General features: G+C 39.5%; 1 protein-coding gene across 1 annotated transcript in view; it reads right to left on the minus strand.

Annotated features, from left to right (window-relative positions):
• DENND3 (DENN domain containing 3) overlaps positions 1–26,599 on the minus strand; it is a gene marked incomplete at both ends in the record, with an annotated part of 39,034 nt that overhangs the window by 12,075 nt on the left and 360 nt on the right. Inside the window, 12 exons of the mRNA XM_080339272.1 lie at positions 478–999; positions 2,177–2,358; positions 2,671–2,774; positions 5,314–5,410; positions 7,287–7,442; positions 7,901–8,022; positions 9,453–9,671; positions 11,637–11,756; positions 14,118–14,229; positions 20,372–20,511; positions 20,994–21,109; positions 21,727–22,003. Coding sequence (XP_080195398.1) covers positions 478–999; positions 2,177–2,358; positions 2,671–2,774; positions 5,314–5,410; positions 7,287–7,442; positions 7,901–8,022; positions 9,453–9,671; positions 11,637–11,756; positions 14,118–14,229; positions 20,372–20,511; positions 20,994–21,109; positions 21,727–22,003 — 2,167 coding nt within the window. The remainder of the gene's footprint in view (positions 1–477; positions 1,000–2,176; positions 2,359–2,670; positions 2,775–5,313; positions 5,411–7,286; positions 7,443–7,900; positions 8,023–9,452; positions 9,672–11,636; positions 11,757–14,117; positions 14,230–20,371; positions 20,512–20,993; positions 21,110–21,726; positions 22,004–26,599) is intronic.

Raw genomic sequence — 26,599 nt, forward strand, 5'->3', positions numbered from 1 at the left:
GATCTCATTCAGGAGAGACGTTCTCTCAAATATAAACGTAACCTCTTCTTTTGCTATGATGGTTTTATAAAAACAGAGGTATTTTCCATTAGCAATTAGGACAGTCTTTATTCACGTTTCTCACAATCTAAGCCCAAAGCAGAACTGCACACTATCAGATCACAAAACTGCCTCACCTACACAACCTGGAAAACTGTAAATTGTGTGCCCAAATATAAGTAGATTCCTTGTTATTATTGTGGATGCAATTACAGACATTGATGTATACATTAAATCTATTCTCCCTAATTAACCTATTTAAATAAAAATGTCCATAAAGTTCACATATTGGGAGTTTTTAGAAGCCCAGATATATTGAATAATAATTAAAAAGAAAAACAACTGCAGACAAATTTTATTTTGGTCCATTAAAAAAAACAACTTGAAATTGTCATTGCACCATTGTTGATGGTCACTAAAAACACATCTTACACTCACCTACTGTTAGGGCATCAAATAACCGATGTATAGTGTCTATATCTTTGACAATCCCAGATTCCTGGATCCTCTTCACAAAATCATCCAGTTGCATGTGTGTTTTTGGCAATTCAAAATTTTTCACGTGGTCATCGACTTTGAGAACTTCTCTTTGTTTTTCCATCACTCTACTTATCAGCTTCTTCAGCTCGGGTTTGCGATCTGCTTGAGAACGCTCCGAAGGAGGCATGGTTTCCACTATTTTCCTTACGAGATCAGTGGGGAAAATTCTTAAATCTGTTTTATCTAGGTTCTGAAAGTCAGAAAGTGCATTTAGTAGTTTCCCTTGCATCAAGCAAATAAGGCCCCGGAGGTAGAAGTACCTTGCCAGCAACGCTGAGTTATCAGGTGGTGAGGTATTTATAGCTTTGCTGAGGTGGTTGAAGAAGTCTGTGTAGTAGGAATGAACACACTGGAACATCAGAGGAAAGTGAATTTCTGGGATTTTGAATGTGCTCACTGATTTGGAGGGCGTTTTAACAGCTAAAAATGAAACAAAAGCGTAGTGATTAGTAGTATTAAGCAGTAAAAGTGCGAGTATTTTCACAACTACAAAAAAGACAGCAACAAGCAATTACATCGCATGAAATTCAAGTAAGATTACAGCTGTGCTAGGGATACAAATATATTTTTATGTCCACCCTTCTTATTATCAGAATGTTCCCCAAGCTGATAAAATCAATTCTTGGAAAGAACAAAAGAAAAAAAGGGACCCCAAACATGCAGTTTCTATAGGATTTGCTTTGTTAAACAAGGATAAACCTAAGCCTATATTTAAACGTAGTCGGGAACACACAGAATCACAGAATGCCAGGGATTGGAAGGGACCTCAAAAGCTCATCCAGTCCAGTATCCCCACCGGAGCAGGAACACCCAGATGAGGTTACACAGGAAGGTGCCCAGGCGGGTTGGAATGTCTGCACAGAAGGACACTCCACAACCTCCCTGGGCAGCCTGGGCCAGGCTCTGCCACCCTCACCAGGAACAAGTTGCTTCTCAAATTTAAGTGGAACTTCTTGTGTTCCAGTTTGAACCCATTGCCCCTTGTCCTATCATTGGTTGTCACCGAGAAGAGCCTGGCTCCATCCTCCTGACACTCACCCTTTACGTATCTGTAACCATGAATGAGGTCACCCCTCAGTCTCCTCTTCTCCAAACTAAAGAGACCCAGCTCCCTCAGCCTTTCCTCACACGGGAGATGCTCCACTCCCTTCAGCATCTTTGTTGCCCTGTGCTGGACTCTCTCCAGCAGTTCCCTGTCCTGCTGGAACTGAGGGGCCACAACTGGACACAAGATTCCAGGTGTGGTCTCCCCAGGGCAGAGTAGAGGGGCAGGAGAACCTCTCTGACCTACTGACCACCCACCTTCTAAAACACCTCGGGATGCCATTGGTCTTCCTGGCCACAAGGACATAAGGCGGACATAAGGTGGGTGAGGATTGAACGTGGTTACCGATGCAGGAAGCAAATCTACAATATCAGTCCTGTTGTGACCAGTCTTTTGTGGTAGAGCAAAACTTAGAGCAGGCTCAGCTCAAAACGACCCTCCTCACCATTTCTTTCCAGCATGTAACACTATTTTGGTGAAAATTATTCAGCAATGTCACCCATAAAGACAAGAAAAAAGATGCTGTATTTGTTCAACATGTTCTTCCCTTACCGACACCTGTTTCTATTCTTCGAAGCGAGGAATTTCTGGTCGGGCCCTCTGGGAGTTTGATATCTTGCAGATTAGGCATACTGATTACCATGCGCCTGTTAATCTTGTATTGTGAATTAAACAGTTTCGAAGCCATTTTCTCCATAGTCATTCTTCTCGGGGTATGAAACATCAAGTTGAACCTAAGAAAAATGTTAAAAATATATAACTAGTTTAAAATTCAGTATATATACACACACTAAATCACTACCTGATTTTATTTTTTTCTGTATAATATTATTAAATTACAATTATAGTACCAATTTACAATGTCAACAGCCACAGCTGGTTATGTTCGTGTCACTCTTTTCCAATAATCTTAATAAAATGGCCTATCAATTAGTCATAATCTTATTCATAGACAACCTGATCTCCTACCAATAGATTCAAATGGACTTTTAGCAGTGATATCAACAGAAGATTCAAAATCAGCATAAAGAATGAGAAAACGTCACCTGTCCTCTTCAGACTGGGTACTCAACTCCATCCGAGCAAACGCGTCCATTTTTCTGTTCAGACGAGCTTTGAGAAAAGAGTGAAACATGTAGGTCTCTAAAACCTGCGAGACACAAACTGGTTAAGTGGGGATCATTTCCAAGCTCCATTTTTATCATTGGTACATATGCAGAGCTGAGAACTTCCAATTTAGCAATCAAAAAAGCAAAACATTTGAAAGCTTCAACAACAAAAAACTGACTCTGTTTCCATTCACATTCTTTATCTTCACTGTATTAGTGGCAACCAAGAATCTCAGATCACCTTCCAGAAGATGAAATCAAACAAAATCAAGAAACACTGATCAAAACACAGTTTTAGCTACTGAAGCTCAACAGTATATTTTCTGCTAAGTACTGACAATACTGTCTGTGGTTTGGAATACGAAGTTTGTGACACTCGAGATTCTGTTATCAAATTGAAAAGACGAGTGAGCCACCTTCTCTCTGGTAACCCCCAAAATTGTTCCCTGCTCAAGGTAATTATTATGGAGTCATCCAGAAATAATTTCTAAAAAGTCAAATTGCTACTTATAGGAGAGAGGGCATCATCAAAAATGCCAAGTGTGAATTTAAATCTCCCACCACTGGAAATTAATACAAGATGAAAAGTAATCTGTTCAGAAAATCCAATGCAAACTGCATCAGGAGACAATATTGTTATAATCAGGAATACTGTCTTTATGTTCATACAACCTCCAGCTTTTAGAAACTTACTAACAAAAAGACAGTTGTGTCTTTGATTGTAACTATGAAAACACTTTGATTAATGATGTATTTCAGCAGTTTGCCTAAGGTACCTTTCTTAGTCTTGGAATTTAACACAGGAAAAAAACAACATGACACTGATCAGACGTCAGTGTATTCCTATGATGTATTTTAAAAAACGAATGAGCAGGATTCAAAAGGAATTAATGGAAATATTTCACCAACAAATAGGTCGTTCCAATTCAAGATGCCTCTTATCAATGCATTTGCAACGTAATCTGTAAAATGGCATCTACAAAAGCATTAAGATTTCTGCTTTCAGGTATTTCTCCAGTAGATGGCATCTGTTGTTGGCAATTGTACGTACAGGGGATGACAAACTGCAGGAACTGCATGAGTCCTTTCTAATGATTTTTGGAGTTCTGGTCAGAATATTTCTAATTAATTTAATGAAGAGATCTTTTCACCAGGTGTAAAACAGTTACTCTAGAGAACAAACCACCAAGTTCCAGTGGCAAAGGAAACCTCTGTAACTTTCATATGGAACATAATTAAAAGGAGATGCACTTCCTTACATTCCTTGTTAAAGATTTGCTTTGACCCACAAGATGGTTAAACAAGCTACAGTATCACCAAAAAAAATGCAATAATATTTTACTTTTGAGAAGCTTAAATGGCAGCACGTTTTACAGTAGGGTATAATAAGAAACTACTTAATAAAGTATCTGTTAAAAACTATAATGTAAATTGCACCAAAGGGTGCAAGAAGCCAAGAAAGACGTCTTGCATCCCTTCAGAACTCAGGTATTGACCACAGAACCACAGAATCATTTAGTGGGCAAAGACCCTTAAGATCATCAAGTCCAACCAAAAGCTAATTCTGGCATTAAATCATGTCCCTAAGATCCTCATCTACATGTCTTTTAAACTCCTCCAGGGATGGTGACTCCACCACTGCCCTGGGGAGCCTGTTCCAGTCCCTGACAACCCTTTCCATGAAGAAGTTTTTCCTAATATCCAATTTAAACATCCCCTGGTGCAACTTGAGGCCATTTCCTCTTGTCCTATCACTTGTTACATGGGAGAAGAGACCAACCCCCTCCATGCTCCAAGCTCCTTTCAGGCAGTTCAGAGATCAGAAGGTCTCCCCTCAGCTCCTGTTCTCCAGGCTGAATCAGAGAAGTATCTAATCAGCTGAATTAGCAGAAGGTTTAAGAAAAAGCAAGAGGGGATTCCAGGTTGTCCTTTAGCCTCCAGCACTGTTGGGCCTGGCCTGAGGCTCCACGCTGTTTGAATATCACTTTATAGTTTTCTCCAGCACACCAAAGTAAGCTATGGTTATACTACCTGGTAAAGCACGTCAGCTAAATCAATGTATGTCCCGTGTGCCCTGTCACTCTGCAAGCCCTGAGGACACCAGTGTCACACATTGTGGAAAACAGGCACATGGCCTGGGGCCACCCGACAGCAGAGGCCCCACGCGCTATTGCGGATAAAGCAGGTTTTAATACCTCCATTTGTTTCATCTGAGCTCCTTTCTACTGCGCTCATAGGCTCGCTGAAAACTCCCGTCTACATACGGGCTTTGCTCCAAACACTTTGGACAGATGCCTGTGCTTAAAAAACAGTTTAGACGTAGCTTTACTGACCATCTGCTGTAGGTTAATCTCAACCCCAAGGAATTACGTTTAATTTGCTCTGGAATTACATAGTACCTTGCTCTCCAAAATGTTTCCTAATATCTGTTTACAGTAAATAAATTAAATTTGGTAAAGCATTCTGTGAAAGTTCATGGTTCAACACCACCACACTGTGACCATTCTGTTAATTTTTGGCATTAATCCTAAAATACAGATTAACAACAAAGAATCACAACATATTTAACACTGAATTTACCTTTTTGTAAAATGGCTGGTCTCCGACTGCCCTTGTTTTTAGAAATTCTTCACTGTTAAACACTCTATGTTCATAATTTAGATGGTCTTTTACCTCCCTGGAGACAAAAATAAGCAAATAGATAAATATGCTTGGAGATTTGTAAGTAGGTTACACTTTTGCAGTAGCAGCAGCCCACTGGTACAACTAGAAATAAGCTGCAGCATGAGAAGGCAAAACAGAAATACGCTGCAGTATCATAAGGCAAACTCAGTTTTAATGAACAAGTCTAAGTTACTGAATCATAAGAGTTTGCATTCTTTTTGTATAAGGAAGACAGGCCGCCTGCTTCCACAGGCATTTCAAATCAGCAAATTCACTTAGAGCCTGCGGGATCAATTTTACTGACCCACAGAGAAGAATCTATATATTTAAGTCATGACTTGGGCTTCAATCCTGGTTTTTATATACACAGTTCTTGAACGACACAAACCCATCTGGAGCACTAAAAAGACAAGTGTGTCCATCCACATCAGCAATTTGAAAGATGAAGGCCTATAGATCACTTATCTTCCATAAATCAGTGATAAAAACCCATTAAGAGTTTACCAAGCTATAGGAGTTCAGAGAAAAAGATCAGTGAAAGTACAGAGTTCAATAATTCTACATAATTTAGCATTGTTTGCTTTAAACACAGAACCTCCACACACACAAAAATACTACTGAGGACGGTAGCAACTGGCAGCACAACTGCATCAGAGATTTACTTTCCTTCGACTCCTGGCCGCTGGTAGATAGAGCATTAGGAGACAGAAGAAACAAGGCTGAAAAAAAGAACAAAGAAAGCAAGTTTGAAGGAAAAGAGAAAGAAAGCAAGAAAAGATTCACCCCCTTCGCAAAACATCTTCTCTCTTAGAGAGCAAAGCATCTGTTCATTTCTGTAGCTGAGCGTTAAGTGTGGTAAAGAGTTCAAGCTGTTAGCAGCAAAATGCCTTTCTCCTCGTCTTTATTTGGAATGTATTGTTGCCAAACACTGAAATCCACCAAATCCCACAGTGGTAGTGCATCAGGTTGTAAATGGATTTCATTTTCCTTATCTAGCTGTGTTGGCTGTAAAGTCTGTTCATTTTCATGGTCTACTATGTTAGAATCTACGTGCAAATAAATGAAGCATGTGCAAACCAGCCATCCATTTGCTGCATTTTTTGTACAAATCACCTACCACACTTCCCTCTCCAAATACAAGCAAATAATCTAATAGCAGCATTTACAACCAGTACCCAGACTGATATGATAAAGCAACTGTGGGTATCAACACATTACATTAGATTAAGAACAAGGAAAATTAGCGTAGCTTGACCTTTTTCTAGAGAAAAAGAAAAACACAACAAAAACAAACTACTTCACAGCGTTATTAAAATGTCAGTCCCAACCACACCCAAGACGCATCTTTCTTGTGCCAACACTCTCTCTCTGAGCTCCTCTTGCTCCTTCATCCTCATGTGGTTGCGCTCTCCAGGTAGCTCTCCCATTCTCAGCATTTGTTCGGTTAAGCAAAACACACCAAGGTGTTGTGAACTCCCGATCCTGCTTTCAGCTCTTCTACCCTGTCCCAGTTCAAATTCATTTTCCTCTAATAGGAATGACTGTTTTCCAGTAACAAATTAATATCCATACTGGGCCTTAGGCTTTTCCTAATCACAAAATATGAAGACTGCACTTCTCTTCCTGGAATCTTCATACAGAAGACATACAAGTCCAAATAAGGACAATTTTATCTAAGATGTCCTAGCAATGTATATGTACCCAAATACATTAATTATTGCTATTCCAGCAGGCTAGCGGGACCTCCTTTTCATATTCCCTCACAAAACGTAAGATATTCACTAAATATCTATCCAGTAAGACAAAATAATATTTTCAGTGACAGTGGAAGTGTCTTAACCAGTACTATATTCTCTTATAATAAAAAAATAATAATAATATCTGCTCACCTGAAGATATTAACAATTAACTGCAAAGCTGTTTGCTGAACTTCTGTATTCAGCTTCTGCTGCCAAGCCCTTCTGCGCATTTGGAGCTCACCAAGATCCACGCTGGCCCGGAGATGGCAAAGCTCTAGGTCATAATGCAGCTGAAGATTCTCCACTCTACACAAGGAAGAGAATTATCAAGTTACGTTGTAACACCAAGCATTTTTTCATGCCTTTTAAAGAAAAAGTCATTTAGGCCTCGTGCATTTTCCAGCTACAGAAAGTGCAAGATTGATTTGCAAGTGTTGACAAGCTAAGAAGGTTCCTGGAAGTCCTACTAGTACGTGTAAATCACAGCGTGTTCAGTCTGCTGTGTAAAGAACAGTAAAGTTCAGAGAATAATTCCTATCAGTAATAAAAAAGAAGCAAGAACTCCAAGTAAAATAATATGGTTATAATTATAACTGCTTAAAGATATCTGCATATTAATTAATTGAAATTTTCAATTTGCCCTTACCAAATGGAGTTTATATGAATAAATTAATATAATAATAAATAATACAAATGTACAATTTAAGAAGAGCACCAAGCATGATTTATACACTAAGATAAACACAACTTCGACATCCTTTCACCTTTTTATGAAAGTTTCCGCTGCTTGTGCTGGAACATCTGGAATTTCGGGTTCCTCTTCAACCATTTTTGAATGTGTAATATCTCCATTATCTATATTAATTAGAATTAAATCTTCAGTTTCCTTTTAACAAAAGAAAATAGAATGACTGTAAATATACGTATATTGTTAAAACATTTACTCTTCCTTTGTGTACTCCTCAGACAGTGAATTATTTCACCAAAGAGGTAAACTAGAAAATGATTGACTTGTTTTCCCCAATAGAAGACTGTGTGGATAACTAAACGATTACTTTCAATAAAAAGAAATGTCATTAAATTGAGATTAATCTCAGTACATAAACATTTATTAACCTAATAAGCTCTCCATGGAGAATTACATTAATACTGGATCTCTAAGCGCATCCTTGAAAAGCTATAAATTATAAGGATATGATGTACAAAACAATATATATGTACACCAAGAAGCTCCCAGAAAGATTTCTCTATTGAGTATTTACTGCTGCACTTTTGCCATGGGATGACAGGGAGAGGGAGGGTTTATATATTAGTCTCAAACACAGAAAGATGTGCAAATGCACAAAAAGTCACACAGAGGTAAAGCCCACGCTGATCTCTCAGTTCCCAATTTTAATAACCTTAAAGATCAGTCTGCAACACAGTGTATATACAAGCAAGCAGGAAATCTTTCCAATTATGTCAAAGAAAAACGTGATCTCTAATCTCTACTTATTTCTGGTAGTGACATCATCTTACCACTAACTAAAATAAGTATTTATCTGCTTCATTTTAACTTAATTCTTTGTTCATTTTGGACTTGCCTGAATGGACCAGTTTCACTTTGGCTTATAATCAGATGGATTCATCTAATATAAATTCATATAATTTTTCTCTGTTCGATTGCTCAAACTTACAGAAACTCTATGTAACACCCTCAGAAAAGTATATTCACATTAGCCCTCCACTACGAAACTGACCTTTTCTTAAACCTTTTTAGGTGACCAGGATTAACGTTACCCACTGAGAAAGGCTTAGTTAACTAAGATTCTGAAAAAAGAAAACAAAAGGCCTCCATAAAAATGGTGAAATTCTATTCTTTACATTGCTTTTTCCTTTTTAATAGTATTAAATACTTAACATCACTATGGGGAACAGCAGCATTATCAGAGTATTTCCAAGTGCATGCTCAGTACTTAACCCAGATGCTTGGAAAAGGTACCTAATTGATCCCACACAAATCCAAGCAAAAAATAACCTCGCCAACCTGAAGGGAAACTCTTTATACTATACAAATGACACGTTGGTAGAATATTTCCCCAAATGAAACTTGAACTCACAAAAATCATTATCCTGCAAAGAAAAGAAAGGTAAGGGATACAATAAAAAGTTTTTTTTCCAGTAAATCAGTGGTCACATCACTATGTTCCATTACTTTTAATTTCTTCTTGTCTCACAGATCTAGAGAAAAAAAGCAAGTTTTGAAATGCATCTGAAAGAAGTTAGGGGACAAATGCACTGAAAGCGAATAGCGAGTGGTAATTGTCTAAAACATACCGTGCTAACTACTTCAAAATGATCAGTATGACATCCCATAAGAAAAGATGTTGGGGCCATGACGAAATCCAGCATTTGACGGGACAGAATAGGCACAAACGTGTGTTGCCACTGAAGAGGGTGGAGGTACAACATAAAGCATTCAGCAACGAGCGTCAACAGAGCCCAATCCGAAGAGAAGAAAACTATTCTCCGCTCAGTTAAAATACAGGTCATAATCTGGAAAAAAAAAACCACACCCAAAATGTTAAATGTTTACTGAGTTGTATTAGACTGTAAAACACCTGTAAAAAGCACCCAGATGAAGAATATCAACAAACCAACCTTTGGTGGTGAACACAAAGACTACTGAGGTTTTAGGCGTCTCAGCCAAACATTTATTCAAGACTAAATGGTCACATTCCTCATGGTGCCACTGGAGAGCAGTATTTCCACAGAGCAATTTGGGAAGGTACCAGGAGATGCCCACCCTCTTCCACTGAGAGAAGGGGCCCCATCTAAGCACCATACTCAGATGTTACAAGTTAGGTGGGATGAATTCAAGCCAAGAAGCCTTGAAGACACACAGGACATCTCACAGAGGTGCTAACAGATAAAACTCCACGCTCAATATGCACTAGATCAAAGAATCACAGACTGGTTGGGGTTGGAAGGGACCTCTGGAGATCATTCAGTCCAACCCACCTGCTAAAGCAGGTTCACCAGAGCAGATCACATAGGAATGTGTCCAAGTGGGTTTGAATGTCTCCAGAGAAGGAGACTCCACAACTTCTCTGGGCAGCCTGTTCCAGGGCTCTGACATCTCAAAAGAAAGAAGTTTCCCCTCATATTCAGATGGAACCTCCTGTGCTTCAGTCTGTGCCCGTTGCCTCTCATCCTGTTTTTGGGCACCACTGAACAGAGTCTGGTCCATCCTCTTGACACCCACCATGGAGATATTTATAAACATTGATGAGATCCCCTCTCAGCTTCTCTTCTCCAGGCTGAACAGCCTCAGCTCCCTCAGTCTCTCCTCATACGAAAGACGCTCCAAATCCCTCAGCAAGTTCGTAGCTCTCCACTGGACACTCTCCAATAATTCCCTGACTTTATTAAACTGGGGAGCACAGAACTGGACCCAGAACTCCAGATGTGGCCTCACCAGGGCAGAGCAGAGTCAGAGGAACAACTTCCCTCAACCTGCTGCTCACACTCCTCCTAGTGCACCCCAGGTACCATTGGCCTCTTGGCCACAAGGGCACATTGCTGGCTCATGGTCAACCTGTTGTCCACCAGAACTCCCAGGTCCTTCTCTGCAGAGCTGCTTTCCGGCAGCTCCACCCCAACCTGTACTGGTGCCTGGGGTTGTTCCTCCCCAGTTACAGGACCCTACACTTGCCCTTGTTGAACTTCATCAGGTTCTTCTCTGCCTAGTCCAGCCTGTCCAGGTCTCACTGAATGGCAGTTGCAGAGGATCATTTAGGATTTGAGATAGTTTTTTTTATTTTAATTCTGCCATATGTGCATGTTATGAATAAAACTAAGCCAGGGCTGCCTGCTCTCAGGACTGAGGAGGTTTGCAAGCATCCCCTGAAAGAGGCCTCCAACCTGCTCTTTTTAGAAGCACCAATAATACTGATGACCTTGAGCAACCTAATTTAACTTCACAGGTGGCCTTTCACAGGAAATCAGACCAGGAAACCTACAAAGGACACTCCACACCAAAATTATTGTGAGATTCTATGAAGCACTGAAAAAATTATTTGCAAATAGCTTTTTGTATTTTTTTGTCTTTCTACAGCATTTACACTTTATCTATATGAGAGTGTCAACTGCTACCAATCCATCCTACAGGTCCCTTTCTTATACACAAAAAAGTTCTTATGAATCTTGTAGAATTGCATGTAATGAGAATTCAAAATAAAATCTGTCAATCAGCTTGGGTATTTATATCTTAAAATATACTCTTAAGAAATTCAGCACCTACTGCTAAGCCACAGGAGAAAGAATTCCAACATGCTTTAATCTAATCCCGTCTATAAATAAAGTATCTTAGGGAGAAGTATATTTTATTGTCCCATAGCTCTAATATGCAGAAATAACACTATAACTAATGTTTATAACTAAACATCTTGATTTTTTCTAAATCACAAATAACCATGACTGTCAATCTCTAATACATTTTAAAGTATCAGTTAGCTTTACCTGCAGCACTTGCTCTGGCTTGAAACACAGCAATGGAAGGTGAAGATCCAAGTCAATAATTGGACCGTCCGGATCCTCTCGAGAAGGAATAATTATTTGAAGAGGTTTCATATTAAATACCTGTAATAGCAGATGTTTTCCATTTACTTCTTAAAGAAAATGTTCCCACAACACACATAATTCAGGATTTTAGTTGCAACTACGAAATACTAAGATTGAAAGCAAAAAAGATATTCATGTACTGCAGAAAACTGAAATAGCGAGGGAAATATTAAAAGACATGATCAGCTTGAAAGATTAACATGGACTTTGTCTCTTTTCATTCTCATAGGTTATTTAGCCAATAAAATTTTATATATATATATTAACAGACTTAAACTTGTTTCAGAGCCATAGAATCAAAGAATCGTTTTGCTTCAAAGAGACCCTCAGGATCACCGAGTTCAACCATATAGGCATAACAAAATAATAGAATTTATATTAATATTTGTAGATACATCTGGGAAATCAGAAGTACTGATAAAATTCAGACAAGAAACAGAAAAAATAGGAACAGAAGAACTGAGCATGCGTGCTCACGTTAGAAGATAGAACAAGCCAAAAGGAGGGAGCTCATCCAGTTTTTCAAATAATCCAGCCAGATCCTGCACGTGCTCCACATTTCAGCACTCAGCAGCTGGATCATTCAGACAATTTTCCAGCTGTGCTTTTTTTTCCTACCCCATCATCCCAGGGTCAAGGAAAGCAGCTAAGGAAAAGTCCGTGGCTCAAGCATTGCTTCCCTAAAATCCATTTCTGTAGATACAAGGGAGAGTCTGCTGCAATCACTGACTCAGCTAACATAGAGTTTGACTTGGGAAGGGTTATGAAGAAGAAAATACAGCCCACACACCTCAGCTTCTACAATGAATACAAATATTTATGTGTTTCTCTTCTCAGCAAGGTTTTATCCAGGCAGCAGCCAACCCTGAATATTTGATCCACTTCACACTGTTTTGCTTCGCCAGTCATACAGATACAAGAAAATAACAAGTCCAGAGCTTTACGTGTTGTTCTAGCAAATTATTTCTTTGGTCTCTTTCCTCTCACAGGGACTGCGCTGCTTCTCGGTCACACCACTGCACTTCCACCCATCACATAATCAAGATGACAGGCACGAGCATCCACAAGCTGTGATTCATCTCAGTTACACAAGGTTTGCTGTAGGAAAATCTGGAATACACTGAGCTCCACTGACTCTCCTCACCAACTTTCTACAGCTGTACACAATGAAAAGTATTGGAGTTGCAATCATAGAAATGAGAGAATCATTTCAGTTAGAAGGGACCCTCAGGATCATTGAGTCCAACCATAACCTAACTCTGGCACTAAACCATGTCCCTGAGAACCTCGTCTAAACACCTTTTAAACCCCTCCAGGGATGGTGACTCCACCACTGCCCTGGGCAGCCTATTCCAATGCCTAACAACCCTTTCCATTAAGAATTTTTTCCTAATATCCAATCTGAACCTCCCCTGGTGCAACTTGAGACCATTTCCTCTCATTCTATCGCTTCCTACTTGGGAGATGAGACCAACGCCCTCCATGCTCCAAGCTCCTTTCAGGCAGTTCAGAGATCAGAAGGTCTCCCCTCAGCTCCTGTTCTCCAGCCGAACCCCCCAGGTCCCTCAGCCGCTCCGTTCCCTTCTCTCAACTCGCTCCAGCACCTCAAGGGCTTTCTCATAATGAGGGGCCCAAAACTGAACCCAGGATTCAAGGTTTGGCCTCCCCAGTGTCCAGGACAGGGGGACAGTCACTGCCCTGGTCCTGATGGCCACACCAGTGCTGATACAAGCCAGGATGCTGGTGGCTTCTTTGGCCACCTGGGCATACTGCTGGCCCATGTTCAGCCACCGTCACCAACAAACCCAGGTCCTTCTCCTCCAGGCAGCTTTCCAGCCACTCTTCCCCGAGTCTGTAGCAGACATAAGACATGGAACTCCCACACTTTGGTTGAGTGATACTTACTGGAGTTTATACAGATTTATTCAACGAGAAGGCAATGCCATTTCAGGTGAAAAGTAAGCTTTCATTCTTACAGAGTAGTTGCAGACTAGTTCCAACCAGTTCTAGCAGATGATATGTGGGGTGCCCCTCTAGAAACCAAAAACTAGATAATGCCGTCCCCAGACCTACTCAGGCATCATCTCAAGACAGTAAATAGTTGGGGTGTGCTAAATCCTTCCCAGGAGTGTGTTGAAAATTAAATAGCACGACTAACTGGTATGCCAGTGCTCACACCTGCACCCTGGTCACACCGTTATTTTATGTACAAATAATGCATAGCCTTATTTTCAAAGCACAGGTACTGACATTAGTTTTCTATCAGCAATATATCTGACCTGACACTGAAGAATGTCCCCAAATTTATAGAAAACAACATCTTCATGCTTTGTAAGACATAACGTTACAGTAATTATGAAATTCAACATCAGTAATTACCAAGTGGAGTGGTCCTGGTGGCGGGCTGGGTATTAAAAATAACTTTGCTGCAAATTCTTTTATGTGCTCCTCAACATCTAAATCCTTGAAAGGCCGCAGTTGCACTAGTAAGCTGAAATTAAATTATAGAAAATTAGTTATAAATAGTAACATGCAAACAGAAAAAAAGCCTTTTTGCTGATAACCTCAAGCTACAAAAAATTATTAGGAGCAATGAAGCTATTATTCCAGCTAATTAAATTCTAATTTATTAGATACTTTAGCAGCTCCATTTAATTTTAATGAAGCTGCTGTGTCAGAAGCATTTTTTTTTATTATTTCCATGCATAAATAGTGCTCCATCATATAAATCAGAGGATTCGGACAGCACACTGGGTGTCATGATGGCAAAGAAAATCTAGAGGTGAGATGCACCTAAAGAAAGTGTCTTCTAGATATTGCTTGAGGAACAAAACACCCACAAGTTGTAACATAGCGCCACGGTGTTTCTCCCACCCCAAGCATCAGACATCAGCTCCGGGATAAAAAACAACATCAAAGGAAAAGGGAGGGTTTAGACGTGGGCTTAACTGTAGAGGAATGTGAAGCAAGAGCCGTATTTAGCATAAGGCCTCGGCCCGCATGAACTTTGCTCTTTGCTATTGTTCCTACCCTTACAAAGAACAAATACAGTTGTGCAAACCTGCCAAATATTTCCATTTTAGACCTGTATTACCCTAGCGGTGGCAAAGCCACAAAGGTCACGTGGTTTAGATTATACGCCAGATCAATTCATGAACATTTAAACATTCACGATATTAAGACTGCAAACCATTAAGTCCAACAGCATTTCTGAAATGTAAATTAAGTTAAACATTTGTAGTCAGAAAGGGGATTTAGGTCAATATAAGACTCACATGCATGTTTATAGAAAAACAACACACCCCAAGCCTTCACAAAATCAGAAATTTAAGCCTGAAAATCTATACATACAGAAACTAGGAACTTAATATGGTTATATCCCACCTTGAGGTTTTATTTCAGTTTGCAGTTTTATTGGTTTCCTGCTGAAAAATACTCATTCTTCAGAAAGAAAGCAGATTAGAAAGCAACTGAATGGGTCAGGAGATTTATTAGAATCCAGGACATCATATGTGTGTATGGCATTTAGATTCCCAAATAAAAATATTGTCATATATTACTGAGATTTTAACTGGATTAATGAGACAAGTCAGCTTGCTAAAGCCACATTTGGACTGTGTACTATGCTGTTAAACATATTCCCAAAAAGTCCATCAGCTATTTAAAAGTGCAAAATGGGTGAGGGGGGCGGAATTTAAGAATGATCGAAGAAAACCAGACAGTAGAGTCATCAATTTAAACAACTATGCTGTCACACTTAGTAATGCCTTGGATGTGACATAACAGCATAGGTAGACCTGCTGGTTTTTTGTTTTGGGACAAAAAAGCCCATATCAACACATCCAGTAAATGTTTCAACAGAAACAACCTGACCCCCATGCTGAAAAAGCAACAGATATACAGAAAGGACAGTAAGAGCTCCCTCATCACTGTGCCCAAAATGCAACGTAGCAGCAGCTGACAGCTCCGCACTACAAACGCCTGCTTGAAATAAATGAAGTAATCTCTGAAACATTAAAGCAGAGAGATAAGGAGTTTATAAACCTTCCATTACCTCTATTAACTGTCCACAGACAGATTTTTTCAGAAAGGTCCTTTGTACTGCCTCAGTGCTGTGAGCTATTACTGTTTGAATGGAGTCTATTCATCCATCCAAGGTGGGAGTTCATCCAGAAAGAGATTACTGCCAGGAATATTTCACTTTTCATGTAGCTTAATAGATTGAGGTAAGACTACCTGTGCAAAGTGCCCAAACCTCTCAATTTCAAGCTGAACCTCTTCAAATAATGTTGTAAGATAATCCAACAGTTGTGAAACAGTCTAGATGCACATCTGCTTGCTTTGGAGAGAGGCAGACACATTCCATTCAAATTGTTCTGGATTTGGAAGCACTGTACGCTAGTAATGTGAATTAGTTATAAAATTAATTACAGAGAATACAAAGACCTACGTTACTATGATGAAAGTTTGCAAGTTCCCCTGGCTGTTCAAAGCACCTACATGGACTTATATTTAGACGTTGCCTTTGTATCTCAGTTTAGTCTCAGTTTTTAGCTGTGATTTCTTCTGTGACATTTGAAAAAGTTTAAGAACCTGGATTTTATCTGGGAAGGCTTATAAAAATAACAGACTTTTGAGGACTCTCCTGAACGAAAACAAGTACCACCCCACCTATGAACAACCCTGTGCACTGCAGGTCCTGGAGAGCACAATTCTGGAGGAAAATGAAATATCTTGCTGCAAAACGCTCCCAAATAGAAGCAGAACTCCTTTAGATGCTACTTCAACATCAGGCCCTTACTAGCGATTACAAATAGTGGTTTTTCACTAGTTCTCACAAGGGAAAGGCTATACACTAGAAATAGGTGGTTTGAGGTCCACCAGCAAGTGTTTTGAAATCTCCAGACTTGCAGAATGATTCAGCAGCTGAAACATCCTGCAAAATACCAGTGACGCATTCCAAGGATACAAGTGCACTGCTGAACAAGTTATTATTTGTTAAGTATAGGAGGCACTACTACCTGAGTGCACTCGGTCAACGAAAACATTTAATTAGATTTGTAACCCATCAGCCACCTGATTACAGCCTAAGGCACCCAAACTGAAAATAACTCCCTTTCTGGTTTACAGGAAAACTATGTCAATGTTTTGTAGCGCTACAAAAAGCTGCAACATCTCCATCTGTACAGCTGCTCAAAATATATCACTGAGGTCTTTAGTGTAATTGCCTGTATTCCATTCAGAACAGCCACACATCCCAGCGGTTGTTTCATGCCATATGGAAAAATTTCAGTAACGCAACCAAGATAAGGAAAAATGGTACCTCTCCACCCCTTCCTTTCCTCCCACTCAAGTATACTCTGGCACAGTAAAATACTTAAAAAAAACAAAGTAGGGCAGACATTCTGCAATTATCTATCAAATAGTATCAAGGAAAATACATAGTGATAATGAACTTTAAATAAATAAATAAAATCCAGCAGAAAATACCATGGAAACTTAATCAGTGAGTTCCCAGTACAGTGGGGAATGCAGGTTTGTCACTTGCTTACCCCTCGCCTGCCAGTTACACACATTTGCATGTTACACGCAGATGCAGCAGCAAAAATGAGTGAGAAGAGCTGTGCTATTGTCTGAAATTCCCTTGCTAAATGGCCAGGACAACACATGCTACTCACATGGAAGGCTATTGAGCTGTTGATAACTCCTTTTCATTTTATTTATTTATATATTTACAAATGACTTAAAGCTTAGATAGTAGGTTACTGATAAATCTGAACTCTCCTTAGAAACTAGTACAGGATTTATATCAGTACAGGATGTATAACCAGTACAGCCTCAACTTACAGGGAAAAGCCATTCATAGTAGTTAGCTTGGATATTAATGCTTTAAATAGGTGCAAAAACCTACTACACATGATCAAGGCAGAAACATTTAATTATAATGTTTAAAAAACACACACAGAGGTGTAAGCTTTTATCTCTAGAGAATTAACTCCACCTGGTTCCTGTCTGCTCTAAACAAATAGAAGCGACATTTTTGTAATCTCTGGAATTTTCCTTGGTTTTCCTGAACACTTTCCCACCTCTCCCTTAGTGGGCTATTTAAAAAAATCCGTTTGCAAACTGACTGCTTCTTCCAGCTCAGAAATGTCTCACTTGAGAAAAGAGATTACTCACTGATGAATATAGTGTATAAACCACTGATGAACACCATAACCATAAAGCTGAGCCTATATTCTTTTCCACCCAGTGGAACACTAGTGTGTTCACAGCATATAAAAAAAGAATGAATGCTATTTTCAAGACTGGATATAAACAGCAGAGCACCACAGCTCAGGTATTCAGCTGTAAGAGTTAGATTAGAGTTTACTTTGGATTTGAGACTATAAAAAGGCAGCAATGAATCAGTTCCTGCAATAACAACAGCTGAGGTAATTGGCTTAAACATAAGGAGTGGAAAAAGTGATCTAGGCAGGAAAGGAGAAAGGGAAACAAACATTCCCTTTTTATTAATATTTTACAGATCATCTTGATTTCATACTAACCTGGGAATACTTAGTTTCCATCATGTCCCTTGTGCGCATTAAACCAATTTTAAAATGACTGAGCAGAGGTAGCATGAACAGCGTCAGTGGTGTTTGCTCATACTTAAGGGCTGCCAGAGTGTCTCATTTTTGATATCACAGCTTTTTTGGAGGCAACATCTGAACTGGCCAAGAAGAAGGCACTGCTTTGCTCCTCCAGGGCTCCCTCTTCATCTAAACCAGGGCAAGGCTGTTGGTGCTCCAACCAGATCCAAGCCCACAGCACAGAATCATAGAATAGTTTGTTTTGGAAGGGACCTTCAAAGCTCATCCAGTGCCACCCCTGCCATGAGCAGGGACATCTTCACCAGCTCAGGTTGCTCAGAGCCCTGTCCAGCCTGGCCTGGGATGTCTCCAGGGATGGGGCATCTACCACCTCTCTGCGAAACCTGGGCCAGTGTTTCACCACCTTCAGTGTCAAAAATTTCTTCCTCATGTCCGGCCTGAATCTCCCCTCCTTTATTTTAAAACCATCACCCCTTGTCCTGTCACAACAAGACCTGCTAAAAAGTATGTCCCCACATTTCTTATAGGCCCCTTTTAAGCACTGAAAGGCCGCAATAAGGTCTCCCCAGAGCCTTCTCTCCACCAGGCTGAACACCCCAACCCTCTCAGCCTGATCTCCCAGCAGAGCTGTTCCAGCCTCTGATCATTTCTGTGGCTCCTCTGGCCCCTCTCCAGCAGGTCCATTTCTGTCCTGTGCTGAGGACCCAGAGCTGGACCAGCACTGCAGGGGGTCTCACCAGAGCAGAGGGGCAGAATCACCTCCCTGACCTGCTGTCCACGCTCCTTGTGATGCAGCCCAGGATACAATTGGCTTCTGGGCTGCAAGTTCACATCTCCGGCTCACATCCAGCCTTTCACCCACCAGCGTACCCAAGTCCTTCTCTGCAGGGCTGCTCTCCAGCACTTCATCCCCAGTTTGGGTTGATACCAGGGGCCACCCAGTTGAAGGATCTTATGCTTGGCCTTGTTGAACCTCAGGCAGAAGGTTCATGGAGAAGAAGAGCTGCACAGGGCATGGAAATGAAAACTCATGTCTTCTCCTGGTACAGAGTCAGGTTAGGGACTAGTGATGCACCTCAGCTTGTACCCAGGACACACACCCTCGCTTACTCATCTGCTCAGCATACCGACCGCTGGCAGGACAAACTGGAAGATCCAAGTTCTGACCTAAAACTCTTAACATCTTTCAGCTTACGGGTAAGAAGCAAATACCTGCAAAAGCAAAACACCTCACTTCAAATTTGACTCTAGAAAGCTTGACTGGGATTCAGTGAAAAAATGCGTCTTCTACCTTTGGACTACAGGTCTGCAAGTGAAGATTACCCAGGAACGTCCAACAGAGACAGGCTCCCCGATGCAAGGAGTTTTTAATCCACTTCAGAATAGAAGTGCATAAATTTTAACAATTTAACCATAAAGCAACACACAACCTAAAGTAAGTTAAATAACAGGAGAGACCCATGTTCACTTATCTTTTCACTCATCTACACTGCAGTGTTTCTAACCCCTGAAGTACTCAGTATCTTAAGACTTTCTCTCCTAGTTCTACAACAGTCAAGTAACCATTGTACTCACCTCAAGTAACTTGCATTATTTAGCTGAAGTGTCATTAACAGCTTATCAATACATACATTCATGTTCTTATGACATTTATTTGGTGCATTATGAAAAGGTTTTTATGTTTTCAAAGTGATTTTCACCAGTGTGGCAAAATTATAGCGAACTCTCTTCCAAAAAATACCAAAATCTTTGAGAAATCTGTTCCCTGCAAATTAGTATTTTCTAGTCTCACCAAAAACCTTGAAAAAAACAAAGACAACATCATAACTAATTTGTTTGATATTCAGAACTTGCACTTACTGTCTGGGTAACATTCACATCACATTCATTCTTTTCCTCTCCCACAGTCTCACACTACCATAATTTAAAGCTAACGCCTGTTTTCGCATTAAGCAGCTATCCCAACCACATCACGTAAATTCATGTATTAAAACCTGCACAGCTATTTCCAGGAGAAACAGACAGGAAAGCAAATCTTACCAAGAGAGACAATCCTTGAGGGCATTGAAATATGGATATCTGGATATAACACAAATAGCAAATGGTACAAAACAGACAGGCATCTTCCCAGTCTGCACAGATTCCCAATGGGCCTGTCCATTCAGGGAAATACAGCCATCCTGCAAGAAAACTACAGATTAATGTGTTTATGTTAATCATGAATATATAGCTGATATTTTCTTGAGAACTCTAGAGATACAATACCAAATTCCCTCTAAATTTCAAGGGAATTTGGATACCTATATCCCTTAAGCCCTTCAGAAAAACATCAGCTCGCAAGACAAGCATATGCATTAAAAACAATTTCAGCGCAAAAGACATTTAGAAAGAACACAGGATACAATCTTCACCAAAAACATGTCCAAGGGACAAAGTCTGCTCCTAAATGTTCAAAACTCCTAATTGAAATCCGTAACAGTTTTTCCTAATACAATAAAGCTCCAATGTACTTAATTTACAATGGCAATATAAAGTAGGATTTGTTCTGTATTCCTACAAACACTAAAAAAAAAAATCTGTTAACTCACTTCATAAATCAAACCTGACATGATTTTGTTTGATTTTATATCTTTTAATATATTTTAATAAAAGCATAACATACTTGCATAGGCTGGTAGTACTGTGCAACAACACCATATGTTCTGTTACCACAGACATCTGTGAAGACCAGGAAATGAATGTGGTCCTCTTTTGATTCAGAAGTTACAGAAAGTCCTCCTGCAGTGAAGACAGAAACCTCTTTTTTTAACTACATATTTAATTACAGCTGCTTGAAAAGTAATTCATGACAAATACTGCACATTTCCACTTAATTTCAAGAGAAATTTCTCATTTTAAGAGATTAAAATACACATCCACTTGATCTTAGAGTTGTTACAAAGGCCGTAAGCTGCACACTAGAAAAGAAAGAAAAATATTATATGAACTATTGAGTATTTTAAGTGGCAAAATAAAATAGATGGGGCTTGTTCACTTTTTTCTTTCAAGGTATTTATAAGGTCTGCAACAGCAACATGCATCTTAAAACTTCTGCAATTAAACCTGGAGCAAACAGTAACTACTTTGGGTGTATCTTAATACCAAATGAAAAGTGAAAGAGTACTCAATCATTTTGGAAGGAAAAAAAGAAATTAACAGCTACTATTGTTCTCAGGTGCATTACAAACAACATAGCCATAGAGTAAGAGCACCTCATTCAGGTAACAGCTGCTTTCATCACTGACCTGCTCTATTTTTTTTATATTGTGGAATATAAAGAGATAGAGAAGATGATCATTTAAAAAAATGGCTGTACTATGGATCAACAGATATATATTAAAACAGTTCTCCTGTACCTGGGAAGCAAAGCTGTGGCAAACCAATAAGATCAATGTCCTTCGGAACTGTAATATCTTCGGTGTCAGGTGCTTTCTGCTCCCCATTGAGACTCTTGAGATTTTCAATCTTTGGTCTCTCTTTCTTCTTTCGGAAAGACCGGCGTTTGCTTTTATTCAAGTGATTACCACTTGTGTTAGTCACCTGAAAGTCATCTCGGCTGATAAATGGAGGCACAAACACAGAAAGAACTTCTGGATCAAGAGGAGGAAGATTTTTGGGTTTTCTTTGAGTACCCTATAAAAACAAAACAAAATTTAAATTGATGCTCATCCTGATAATTTATTTCAAACCATTTTTAGCCCTGTTTTTTCTCTACTCCTAAAACTGTGGGTTTAGAATACATTTTTCCCTCTTCCTAAATAGTTCCTTCTAATTTCTTGCTTTACCTATGTTAATGCAAGGGGAATACTCTCAGCATTTTCAGCAGGCAAAGAATCATTCTTCATCATTCAAAATGTACCATATCAATATTATGCCTTTGGCACAAGAAAACTAACATATCAAATATGATATATCGTACTTCAAAGTGTCAGGATCAAGCATAAGCCATACTTAAAATATACACTGGCAGTAAGAGAAACCAGGCAACAAATACACAAAAACAAAGAAAGACAGCTGAACTCTCTAGATAAGTCTTTGTTTAACTTGAGGAAAAGCTATATTTTAACTCAGAATAAGTGCTACAAAAAAAGAAAACAAAAGATACACACACAAACTTTCACAAGACAACTTTTAAGTTTATAAGGCAATCAAGAAAGTACACTGTTACAATAAACACGATTTTAAGACATTGTACCACATGAAGCCATAAAAATTTCTCCACATACTGATGACAAAGTGGAACAGGCATCCCAAGAGCATGTACGAAATTACAGCATTTTTTAGTAGGCAGCTTTGTAAAAGTACTACTGCACTGAAAGCCCTCGGTGCCCCGCTATGAAAAACTTGTGGAGGAAGTCATCAGAAAAGGACATTTCCTTGTACTTGGGAGCACTCTTTGTATTCTTGACCACATAGTAAAGACAAGCAGCTGCATTTTCAATTACTTCACTGCAATTATAGTTCTTCCTGTAAGGTCAAAACAGTAAGTAAAAGCTTTGTTTGGTCAACGGATATTTGGAAACAGGAAAGGCAAACCTCACTGCGGCTGAAAAGCTGTTTCGTTTTCAACTTTGTGCTGATTCAAAGATCATTGAAGCATATATGTTGCTTTTACCTTCAGACATGATGCATTGGTATTACTTGTATTTAAGATATTCCTTGAGAACCAAGGCCTCTCTCACAATTTCCCTAATTTTTAAAATAGCTACAGCATACAAAACTCTATTGCTTCACTAAAGCAAATCCTCCACCATCCAAGTTTTGGAGCAGAAAGCCTCAGCTAATTTGTCCTAGTAGATGAGTCCACCAGTAGTTTTCTTCTCATTTGAGCATCATAGGAAAAATAAGAAAGAATACTTACCTTCATGATATATTAGTTATTGCATCTTAAGCTCTATATTCTATACTAAGATGCTTGCAAGTACTTCAATAAAAATAAGAAGTGAAAAAACAGTCTTCTAATGAACACACAGAGTCTGAACTAGAAAGAAATTAGAGTAGAAAAGATAAAAGTTCAGATAAATATTCACTGGCATATTCAAAAGATAGCAATGACTTTGAAAAGCATGTTATAAATTGGGTACTGAGTGCTATATGCTGCCATGCTAAAATCTTCAAGTGTCCTTTTCCTTAGTTGGCAGCTGAGATCCATTTCAAGCGAAGAAACTGGAAATGCAGATAAATCCAACATGATCGTGCACAAAATAACACGTAGCTAAACATTTCAGAAGGAAATTAAGAATTAAGACTCAGCCCTGAGGCTGTTCTGCAAAAAATAAAGCACAGACCTACTCAAACACCAGCAATCTTAACTTGGCAGATTTGCCCTGCAGAGGTTTTCATACAAAGTTGCTTTGACAGGGCAACTCCTGACTTACATTGAAGGCATGTCAGGGCTACCAAACGCTGGATGACAGCCAGTGATTTAAGAGCCTCACAGTCTAACAGCTTCTGAAATGGCAGGTCCTTGATGTCTTGAACTACAACACAGGAATTAAACACCACTTTTTTTTTCCCACAGAACAGCACTGTCGCTGACTCAGTGACTCAGTTGTCAGCATTCAAGTCAGCTCTTATTAACATCTATGGCCAAAGTCGTATTTTCTTACCCTTTCAGTTCAATGAGAATGAATAGGAAGCAACAGAACAATACTAACTTGTTTCTACTATTCTTCAAACATTTTATATTCTCTGCTTCTACTCTTACTTCTTCATTTTTGAAGTGCTTCTCTTTTACTATCAAATGTCCTTGCATCATACACAGCTTCTTATAAACATTAATGCCTTTTCTTTCCTGCAAGATTCCAGAAGTCAGGGATTTTATTGCATCCCCATTTACTGATTGTGTTCCTGTAACAACAGTGCCGTATCAGACACAGGTAAGAGACAGACTTTTTACAATGACCACCCTATTTTAGACAAAAACAAGAAGCAGTGTATTGAAACCACAGCTTGTAGTGTGATCTCAGCTATTCGGTGTTTCCTTGATCTCATTCTCCTCTTCCCATCACTAAAGAAGTTAATTTCATTTTGAATGTCATGAAAGAACTAGGTTCTTTAAGGAATAATTGGGCAGGGAAAAGTATGAAGCTGTAGAAAAATGAGGTTGGAAGTGGCCCCTGGAGGTTCTAGTGCAACACTTTGCTCAAAGCAATGGTAATTTTGAAGTTAGACCACCTTGCTCTGGGTCATCCAGTCAAGTTTCAGAAATCCCATCAGAAGGAGATTCTTTCCCCCTTGTCCTCCAGCCCTCTTACTGGTCAGCAGTTCCCTGCTATCACAGTACCCAAATGTCAGTGAGATGTGACCTCAAGAGTGTTGAGTAATAACAATAATAGCAATAATCCCTTCCCTTCACCTGAGAGCTTCGGTCATAGAATCATGGAATCATTTCAGTTGGAAGGGACCCTCAGGATCATGATGCAGCCTTTATACTGTTACTTTTCGCTGCCAGAACCTCATGCTGTTGACTAATGCTCGACTTGATCACACCTGATTTCTTTTGCACAACTTGACACACAGGAGGGCATCACAAGAAAACAAAAAGTCATTTGGTAGTTATGTCTGCATTAGCAGGGCCAGAAAGCACGATGCAAACACTCGAAGAGACAAGATCTGCACCACTGACTGTGGTGGGTAGATGCGGAACCCAGTGCTGGGATGATAGGAAGATCTGTGGCATCTCGCAGGCAGCTCGTACATCACAGTTGCCATATCAAAATCCAGCTTTATAGCTGAAGATAGCTTGGGGGAAAGAAGTCTTGTCAAAGATGCTGTATAATCTTCACTATTGTACATCTCATTCTTACAAAATACATGCTTCCAACACATTTAGCTGCAAACAGCAGCCTTTGATCTCTTCAAATTCAAATCTTAGGGTGACAATTATCTTGGCAATAAGGACAACTGATGGATGACAGCCCAAAAACTTCAGTTTCATGATCTTCAGTGCAAAACTGTATCTTTCTTCCTGGAATCCCCATGGACAACAGGTCAGTCATATAAGAGTTTTTTACTTTGGGAGTGGTTTATATCATGTTCCAACTGACTTCATTGACTTTATTACCCTGTATTGCAATAAAGAGTGCACAAACACAGTTTCAAGACCAAGATTTGAAGCACTCTCAAGATTTTTACTGAGCTGTTTCATCGGTAAATATCAGAGGTCCACTACTTTCCATTGAAATGTTATTTTTTCCTGTGAATAAGATCTCTTTTTTCTACCCTCTCTGAAGTCAGACACAAAACATATTCCACCATTTCCTCCTGTAAATAGCACTACAAAAGGAACAGCAAGAAGAGTAAATCTATTAACCTGTCCTAAGACAGTGACTGAAATCCCCAGGGTGTAACAGCTTCCAGGGGCACCACTATAGTTAATATTGACAAGCATCTGACACTCCATTTTATACCTTGAGCAAAGAAATAATTCAAAACTGCCATGCAATTGGAATATCAGAATGGCTGCTACTATTTGTAGCCAATTTATTTGCTATTCTACAGATTTTTTGGAAGCAATGAGACCAAGCTGAGCAGATTGAAGGAAAAGATAAATTCCCCTTCTTTTGGGTTTTCTCATGTAGATGCCAAAACAACACATACACAACGATTTCAACAGTCTGGTGGCAACACGGCACAATTACTTCCCCAGTTTGCATGTATATACGTGAATGAGATCGTGGAATTTGAACTTGGCTGATATCACCTAAGAAGCTGAGATCAGCAAAAGCCGTCTCCCGAGTGAGTAAGCAGCAACCAATTTAACAAAGACTTCTTTATCTAATGCTATTAGAGCACACAATCAAATTTAATTTCAAGCAAAACACCCAAAAACCCTGGGAGCAGCTTGGCCGTTCGGCACGTGCTGGCACCGCAGCTACTCCCACTCGTTGGTATCTAACAAAACCATCGGAATATTTTAACAAAGTAAAATCAAGAGGAGGACTTTAATTATTAACTCATATGGGACATGGCTACAGTCATAAACAAATTATAAACCACATATTCAAAGCAGAAACCAACCGATCAGCTTCTGCTCTGTCTGATTTGGCCGGGTTGTGCTGAATTCAGAGCATTAATCTCACAGGGATTCAAACCTCATGTTGTCCTAAGGATACAAGTTACCAGGCTTTATTTTTCTATCTTCGGCTTTTATCTCCAACGGAAGATGGGAAATGGGATTTCATCCAATAAAGGATATGCATTGTTCAAGAGTTTTGCTGTTCCTGC

Source organism: Nesoenas mayeri (assembly GCF_963082525.1).
Source record: "Nesoenas mayeri genome assembly, chromosome: 2".
NCBI lineage: Eukaryota > Metazoa > Chordata > Aves > Columbiformes > Columbidae > Nesoenas > Nesoenas mayeri.